Raw genomic sequence first — 9,078 nt, forward strand, 5'->3', positions numbered from 1 at the left:
TGATTGGGTGTGACGAGGGACAGAGTATTAGGTTAGGCTTGACAGATGTCATTTTTTGGGTTATAATGTGGAAGTTTTATTTATTATTTATTTATTTATTTTGGCTTAAAGTTTATTAGTAAAATGAATTGATATATTTGGTTTTCTCCGTCAACTTGATAAACCTTTAGAAGATAAATAAGTATATATATATTAAGGTTATGTTTGGTTCCCAGAAAATTTGAAGGAAAATGCAAGGGAAATAAAATATAAAAAAAAAGTAGAAGGAAAGAAAAAGTGAAGGAAAATAAAAAAATAGATTAAAAGTTGATAAATTATTTTTTTTGTTACTTCAAACTCATTTTATTTATTTTAACTCATCAATATAAAGATTAAATAATTTAAAAATACATAAGTTTTTAATTAGTTTTAATCACATTTGATTTTCTTTGATATTTTTCATAGGACAACCAAACATAAAAAAATCATTTTCCTTTGCATTTTTTTTCTTTCCTTAGTATTTTCCGGGAACCAAACATAACCTAAGAAATTATAAAATTTATTTTTAAAAACATTGTGAAACAAACCTTAATATTTCTTATTCTATATTAAAATTGGTAATTTAATTTAGAATTAATTTCATCCCACACCTCAAAAGTTTTTAATAAATACCCCTTAGCATTATAAATTTGAAATTTTATCGAATACATCGAAGTGAAAATAAGGTTAATAAAAATAAAAAATAAAAAATAAAAAGAATTGGGGAGGTATTAGATGAAGTTTCAAATATATAGGGATTAGGTGTATTTAATCAAAATCTTAGGAAGGAAAATAAACTTTTTATTTCTTGTAAGAGCGTGCTTTGATTTTTATGAGAATAAACCTTTTTATTTCTAATTGTAATCCAAATGGACTAATTTTTTGTCTCATTCTTCTTCCTTATTTTCACATTTCAAATGCACCATAATGAATTTTTTTGGAAGAAAGGAATCATATGTCAATTTCTTTTTATATATACAAAATTTTTGTGTTGATATATGAAAAAATAATAATTTTTTTTTACAATTTCAAATTAGATGTAAATATGAATAATTCAAAATAGATGTAAATATGAATAATTCAAAATTGTAAAAGTAATAAGTTAATTTACAAAACTAGAAGACTTGCAAATTATACCAACTTTTAATTTAATAAAATTAAAAGATACTATGGAATTAAGGCTAATTTATGTAGAAAAATCACTAAGGGGTGAATTGGGTTTTTGATTTTTTTTTTTTAATCATAACAAATTTAATCAAAGTAAGACACAAATACAAAATTTATAGTAGTTTGACACCTTTTACTGATATCCATTATTCTTAAAGTTTTTACCAAATTTTCAATATCTTTACATTGTATTCCAATTCCAATGAACACTTATATAATCTCTTCAAATATTTACTAACTTAAAGCTTTCAATGCCCACACTCGAACTTTAATATTAAGGAAAAGAAACCTTCAATCTAACTCAATAAATATTTAAGTATAAAAGAATATTAGAAGGTATGCAAGTGAAGACTATTTTCAAACAAACGCTTACTTTCCTTCTTTCATCAATGTGCTTATATGTCGATGTCCTTGTTTCAAAGAGACACATGGTAACAAAACGAACACACTTTGTAATTATAAAAGAGATTTTCAATCATATTTAATGTACCTTACATCAAAAATGTTTCGATGGTAAGTTACAAAAAATACTTATAGAAGTTACAAAGCAAAACCAAATATATTCTCGCATTAGATCCTGACAAACCTTATCATGGGAAACCAAAGGTATCTTAACCAAAGGTATCTTATTAGTCATATGTGATTGTAATCTTTGAATGTACAAACAAATGCTCCTTTTCTATTGTGTATTCTTTTTGTTCTTGGAGGACGCATCATACAACTCCATTTATTATTATCATAATGTTTTAGTTTTAATTTTTTATACATATTTTTTAATAAGATTATTATGCTTATTTTCAATTTTATACCATTATAACTCGGAGAAAGGCCAAGGGAACATTTTTATAGAATTTTAGAAAAAAACAATTTTATGATAATTTTAGAAAAAAAGATTAAGATTCTTTTATTTGTTTTTTTATAGAATATTTTGAATTAAAAATATAAAAAATACTTTTGTTTATTTATTTTACATTAATAAGTTGAAAGAATTATTTTTTGTATTTGAGTTCTAAAAAAGAATTTTATTTCTAAAACTAAGAAATGATTTTGAGAATTATTTTTAACTATTTTCAAAATCCTTTGTCTAACAGACCCAAAATATCTCTCCCTTCCAACATGAGAAATCTCCCTGAATCAACCCCCATACCATGTAGTTACTCATGCAGGTAAAGGATCCAGGAAATTTACATCTTTCCAGGAATTGACGGATGGTTCTTGTGCATTCGAGAACCTTAGTTCTTGACAAGGCCTTCAGTCTCAATTCCAACAACAGATGCTGCAAACTCTTTATGAGCATTTTTGTACGGCTAGCAATCCTTGTTGATAAATAATCATATGGTTCTGTCTGCGTAAATTTCGAAGATCCAAAAAAAATAAGAAAAACAAGAAGGAAAATATGCAAAATAAAATTGTTTGTATTAAAAAATTTATGAAATACAATTCTCTATGATAAAGGTATTTAAAAAAAAAAGAATATTTTATGAAGATATGAATATTCTTTGAAGTCAAAGTTGAATCAAGGGCCTGGCGTGGTTTATTTCTGAATTACAGCGTACCTTCTCACATGGATCCATGCATTTGAAAGCCTGCTAAGGGCGGTCGGAGAAACTTCCGGTCTTAATGAATTAGCTTTGACCATGGGAGTTTCAGAATTTCAACAGAGAGAAGTGAGGTGCGCATGTAATTTCTTCATCAAGCTTTTGGCACTTCTTCTCGTTAGTGTCGTGGTCATGAATAGGCCATTTTCCTCCAACTCTCAAGTTCTCAATTCTTTTATCAGTTGAGGTTGATGAAACCATACTAGTGTCACTAGTTCTCTCTCCAACATGATCAGGACCAAGTATAGATAGAGCTACTCCGGTTTCCAACAGTGTCTTATACTTCGATGTATCCAAAGTTCTCCCCATCCTCTCCCATTTCCAAAGCTGTGGGTTGGGTCCTATTCCCGGATCTTCCCATGGAGTGGTTTGACAAGGAAGTTCTTACTCATATGGGTTCTAAGCTATGACAAGCAGTGCTTTGAAGAAAAGAGGCCTATCAGGAAAGGAATATGGGCTTTGTTCTAACCAAAGCTATTGTATCCTTTGCCCTTTTCCTTGCAAGTAAGCAACTGCCGTTCTCTTAATCCATGACACCTTGTTATCACACAACATCTCAAATCAAATCTTTTAAAACCTTATGGCAACTCTAGGTCAGTCATAAATACTATCCAGAATGGGAGGAATCTACCCAACTATATCCTGGTTGCTTTCTGATATTATTTCTTTCCATCATCATTCTCATTTCTGTTGCATTATCCCATTGCCCCACATCAGCATACATGTTGTGAAGCAATACATACGGGGCTGAGCTTTCTGGTTCCAGTTTCATCAATGCTTCAGCTGCAACTCGGGCCAACTCCACATTGTTATGCACCCTACAAGCACCCAGTAATGCACCCCACACAGCCTTATCTGGTTCAAATGGCATGCTATTGATCAGATCCATAGCCTCCTCAAGCTGCCCATGTCGACCCACAATGTCCACAAGGGAGGCAAAGTGCTCAATTCGTGGCTCAATTCCAAATTCACAGGCCATGGATTTGAAGTGCATCCGACCTTCTTTCACGAACCCAGCATGAGCACACGCATTCAAAACTGAGATAAATGTAATATAAGTGGGCCGCACTTTAAGCCTCTTCATCAACTCAAAAAGTTCTAGAGCGTCTGCAGCAAATCCATGAAATGCATATCCTCCGATCATTGCATTCCAAGAGATTACTTCTTTCTGCAATTTCACCTCATCAAAAATGGTTCGAGCTTCAACTATTGCCCCACACCTTGAATACATGGTAATCAGGGAGTTATTTATTGGTATATCTGGAATAACTGTTTTTGTAATCTGCTGATGGATTTGCATACCTAGGTGCAGAGCTGCGAACCCTGAGCACACACTAAGGACTGAAGATAAAGTGTGCCTATCAGGTTTCTCTCCTTGGAGTAGCATCTGCCTGTAGAGTTCAGTTGCTCCTTTGTAGTCTCCATTATTCTCATAACCTGCTATCATGGAGTTCCATGAGACCAGGTTTTTCTGTGGAATCGTTGCAAATAGAGCACGGGCAAGTTCTAGATTACCCTTCTGTGCAAATCCAGAGATCATTGAATTCCATGTCAGTGTGTCAGGGTTTGGCATTTCTTGAAAAAGCATCCATGCTTCTTCCATATCTGACATGCGAACATAGCCACTGATCATGGTGTTCCAAGAAATAGTATCGCGCTCTTTCATTTGATCAAAAAGAACCCTGGCAGAAAAGATGTCCCTGGCTTTCACATAGCACATGATCATGGAATTCCATGATACTACATTCCTTTCAAACCGCCCACCATCTTTCTGTCCTCCATCATAAAATGGGATTTGATCAAAAAGTTGTCGAGCTTTGTCGACTCTTCCATTTTGACCATACCCAGCAAGCAAAATATTATAAGCATGTACCAGATCACCTTTGTCATCATCCTGTCTCCTGCTCGTAAGCAAAATTCTTTTTGCTTCATCCAATTCACCATTCTGAATTAAACCTGCCACAAGAGCACTGAGAGAAGCCGAGTCCCTCTCCGGCATTCGCATGAAAAACTCAATAGCCCTCTCTACATCCCCATTCTGCAAAAACCCAGTAACCATGGCATTCCAGCTAACCACATTCCGCTCCTGCATGCTGTCAAAAAGTTGTAATGCCTCATCCATCCTCCCACTCCGTGTATATCCACTAATCATAGTGTTCCACGAGACACAATCCCTCTCTGGCATTTCATCAAACAAATGCCTCCCCTCCTCCACCCACCTCCCTTGACACGATACATAACCCGATATCATCAAGTTCCATGACACTACATCCCTGTCAGGCATTTCATCAAACAGCTTACGAGCCTTAGCCATCTCTCTCCTTCTAACATATCCAGTTATCATTGAATTCCAAGTAACAATGTTTCTCTGCGGCATTGCATCAAACAGAGCTCTTGCTTCATTAATTCGACCGTTTCGGATCAAATGAGAGATTCTTTTGTTAGGAGTATAGAGGTCTAGAGACACAGAATTTTTGGGTTGTTGTAATGTTGAGACGAAACAGTGGAGGTGTGGTGGAGGAGATAGGTTCTTGAGAATAGATCGTTTGAGTGGGTGGGGAGGATGGAGATGGTGATAATGCTTCTTCCTCCGTATCAGAATATTGCCATTCAAGCAGCGTATCGTCCTCCAGCGACTCGCCAAGTTCACCATTGAAGTACTCTTTTAGTTTCTTCTATTCCATCTAAAGCAGCTCATATTGCATTTGCATTTGAAGTACAAAAAAAAAAAAATCACTAGATATAATCGCCAGAAAGTAATTGCATATTGAAAATAAAAGGAATGATTTATTAAAGTAATAATGATTTTTTAGTAAAAATTTCACATCTGTGTGAATGATATTTTAGTTTTAAGTTTAATTTCTCAATAGTTCAAACCATTAAGCATTCAGAGTGAAATCCAACCCTTTGTTTGGTTACCAAGAAAATGAAAAAAATAATAATAATAAAAGAAAACCACATTTTGGTTACTACGTTATCTCTCTCACTTTCTTCGCTGCCAAGAATGATTCAAAATTTTCTTTCATTTTCTCATTAGTTTCTCAGCATCTAACCTTCATCTAACCGATTGTATCTAACTTAGAAATCGATTGATTGAATTGGGAATAGAGATTGGAACAGTACCTTGAACTCAAAGATCAACCGAAACGCAGCGTTTGAAAAGGGATGATCGAATGCGTTTGTGTAAACGGTGATCGGGCTACGTTGAACCCAGAGAAGAGATCGACCGAAGCGCAGCTTGTTCAGGGATGATTGAAAGCTTCGTGTGTACAGTATGAACTATAAACAGAGACCGGGCACTACGTGAGTTGAGTTAATAATGGGCTGGGCCTGGACGAAAATTACATGAAGTTCAATCAAATCTCATTTCGCTTTTAATATTTTCAATCCATGCTCAAGTTAATTAGGTTTAATTCGGTTTCAGAGTTGACAAATCTAATAAATAATTTAACTTTTAGGTTATGTTTGGTTACTAAGAAAAGAAAAAACATGTTAAGGAAAATAAATTGTCATACGAAAAATACCAAAGAAAATCAAATATAATTAAAATTAATTAAAATTTTATACATTTTCAAATCATTTAATCTTAAAAGCAACTTACTTTAAACAACTCAAAATTAATCACTTTCATTCTCATTCCCCATTTTCTAATAGTAATGTAAACATCTCAATCAAATTCCTAATTTTGATTTCCATTCGTTCCGATCTCTTATACCTCTTTCTCATTCTAATTCCATTTCCTTCTTATCATGTGTCTTCATGATTAAACATGCCAAAGTGCAACTAGCGAAATGGGAATTACTATCATTGATCTCTTTCCCAAGGAATGGAGGAAACATGCCACAAAAGAATTGAATCATTAGTTTTGGCCCATAGCACAAAGCCTAGCCCGGCCCACGAGTAAGCTCGCTTCCCCTGTAGGGGCAAGGATTGTGCTGGTTTTTTAAGTCTGAGTCCGGCCCGACATTGAAGTTATCAACACTTCAGATGTATTATATGGAATTTGGGTTAAAAGTTGAATTCCCAGTCCAGCCCAAGATCGGTTCAAAGGCCCACCAAATCCTAACCAGGACAACTCAAGTCGAACCCGAACCCGAACCCGACCAAGAGGATTAGCCCCCGCACGACCTGTTTAGACTTCCGCATGCGTATCCTTAGCCTCGTCACTGAGCTCAACTTTTAGAAATATTGATAACCGTTACTGCACTCTCTACCACATCACATCTAACCACCGCACTATCTATTAGCATTTACAGCCACGGAGTAGTCTGAGTGCGACACAGCTGATTTTATTGTTCAAGAAGAAGCCTAAATTCGGAACAAAATGCTGGCTAATCTACAAGTCTCCCGCCCACAGCCATGGAACCATCGATCACCATTGTTGATTCAATGCGCTCTGAGCAAACAAGGCCAACTCTTTCTCTCTTCAGTAGCCAGAGATCCCTCCGCCAGTAACAGATTGATATGCAAATTCATAGCATCTTCATCCAAATCCATAGCTCTCAATGCTCTCTCCCACCTCCTTTCCCCCACCACCACTCACCCCTACCTCTCCTCTCTTGCCCTCCCTGTAAGTTAAACCCCTCTCTCTTTCCTGTGTTTGTTGGCCGAGAAAAAGCTTTTATTTTGTTTTCGGGTTTCCAGAAAGTAAAGTTCTACTTAAATGTTTCAATTAGGATGAATTCGGTGGGGTTTAGTATTGAGCCCCAAATGCCGGAAATGTTTAGATTCAAAATTTTGGGGTATTTTCCTTTTCCTGCATTTTCTCAGCAACCAAAAGGAGGCTAACGGTTTGTACATTGTCATCGCAGTTGTATTCAAGGATTAGTGAAGCATCATGGTTCAGTTGGAACCCTAAGCTTATTGCAGACGTCATTGCTTTGTTATATAAACAAGGGCAGTTGAAGGAAGCAGAAACTCTAGTTTCTGAAACACTGATAAAATTAGGGTCTCGGGAGCGAGACCTTGTTTCCTTTTACTGCAATTTGATTGATTCACACTCCAAGCACAGCTCAAATCAAGGGGTTTTTGATGTGATTTCTCGTTTGAGTCGGATAGTCTCTGAATCGTCCTCTGTTTATGTTAAGGAACGAGCTTACAAGTCAATGATTAGTAGCTTATGTGCAGTTGGTCTACCTCTTGAAGCTGAGAATCTGATTGAAGAGATGAGAGTAAAAGGACTGAAACCATCTGTCTTTGAGTTCAGGTCTGTAGTGTATGGATATGGAAGAGTAGGATTGTCCGAAGATATGCAGAGAATTCTTCTGCAAATGGGGAATGAAGGGTTTGAACTGGATACAGTTGTCTCGAATATGGTTCTTTCATCCTACGGAGCCTACAACAAGCAATCTGAAATGGTGTCTTGGCTTCAAAGAATGAAGAATTCAAGCATTCCATTTTCCATCAGGACTTACAATTCAGTGTTGAATTCGTGCCCTATGATCATGTCAATCCTACAAGACCTCAAAACTTTTCCGCCAACCATTGATGAGTTGATGGAGACCTTGAAAGGGGATGAGGCATTGTTGGTTAAAGAATTGATTGGATCAATGGTTTTGGCAGAGTTAATGGAGTGGGATTGTTCAGAGGGGAAGCTGGATTTGCATGGAATGCACCTGGGGTCTGCATACTTGATAATGTTGCAGTGGAGGGAGGAGCTGAGGTATAGGCTTAATGCAGCAGAGTATGTGATGCCAGTGGAGATTACAGTGGTGTGTGGATCGGGAAAGCATAGCAGTGTTAGAGGGGAATCACCTGTGAAAAGAATGGTTCGAGAGATGATGACACGGACAAGAAGCCCGATGAAAATTGATAGGAAGAACATTGGTTGTTTTGTTGCAAAAGCAAAAGTTGTGAAGAACTGGCTGTGCTGATTCATGTAGTGTAGTGCCTATCAGCTAACACACGCCCAAAAGTCTTGGATAAGTTCTACTAAATCCTTAAAAGATGGCAAGGACAGGAAACGATTCCACAGCCCAGAATCACAAATTAAGAGAATGAGAAAGTAAGAGCTTAGCTTCAACCTGTGGAAGCGGGAATGCACTTGGATGGATAGCTACAGGATCTCTCTTTTATCCCCACATCCTTCACCTTGTACTTTGTCAGATTGGCCAAAAAGACAATAGATCTGCAAGTAAGATGCAAAAGAGTTAGAACAGCACTGACTAACTGATAGTTACGATTAATGGGTTGCTGGGGATGCCAACTTTTTACCTCTTTGGTTTTTTTCATGATAAATGCACTGTCCTGGTTTTGCTTATCTAAAGTGGAATTGTGTTCTTCATACAAAGCAACG

General features: G+C 36.1%; 2 protein-coding genes across 3 annotated transcripts; one reads left to right on the plus strand and one right to left on the minus strand.

The window, feature by feature from the left end:
* Nucleotides 1-2,230: 2,230 nt before the first annotated feature.
* Nucleotides 2,231-6,164, minus strand: LOC100255431 (pentatricopeptide repeat-containing protein At1g62260, mitochondrial). Of its 2 annotated transcripts, XR_785173.3 has the most exons (3): nucleotides 5,907-6,164; nucleotides 2,742-5,467; nucleotides 2,231-2,530 (listed from the first exon to the last, which is right to left on the minus strand). XR_785173.3 is itself a non-coding variant. In XM_010648203.3 (2 exons), the coding sequence occupies exon 2, from the start codon at nucleotides 5,434-5,436 to the stop codon at nucleotides 3,391-3,393; it is 2,046 nt and encodes a 681-aa protein (XP_010646505.1). In that variant the 5' UTR covers nucleotides 5,437-5,467; nucleotides 5,907-6,164; the 3' UTR covers nucleotides 2,581-3,390. The 2 variants fall into 2 exon arrangements, 1 of the variants encoding a protein (XP_010646505.1); XM_010648203.3 differs by lacking the exon at nucleotides 2,231-2,530 and having other exon boundaries at nucleotides 2,581-5,467.
* An 800-nt stretch (nucleotides 6,165-6,964) lies between these two features.
* Nucleotides 6,965-9,072, plus strand: LOC100250254 (pentatricopeptide repeat-containing protein At2g17033). Its single transcript, XM_002278354.4, has 2 exons — nucleotides 6,965-7,353; nucleotides 7,595-9,072. The coding sequence occupies exons 1-2, from the start codon at nucleotides 7,108-7,110 to the stop codon at nucleotides 8,654-8,656; spliced, it is 1,308 nt and encodes a 435-aa protein (XP_002278390.1). The 5' UTR covers nucleotides 6,965-7,107; the 3' UTR covers nucleotides 8,657-9,072.
* The last annotated feature ends 6 nt before the right edge of the window (nucleotides 9,073-9,078 follow it).

Source organism: Vitis vinifera, chromosome 3 (assembly GCF_030704535.1).
Source record: "Vitis vinifera cultivar Pinot Noir 40024 chromosome 3, ASM3070453v1".
Classification (NCBI taxonomy): Eukaryota; Viridiplantae; Streptophyta; class Magnoliopsida; order Vitales; family Vitaceae; genus Vitis; species Vitis vinifera.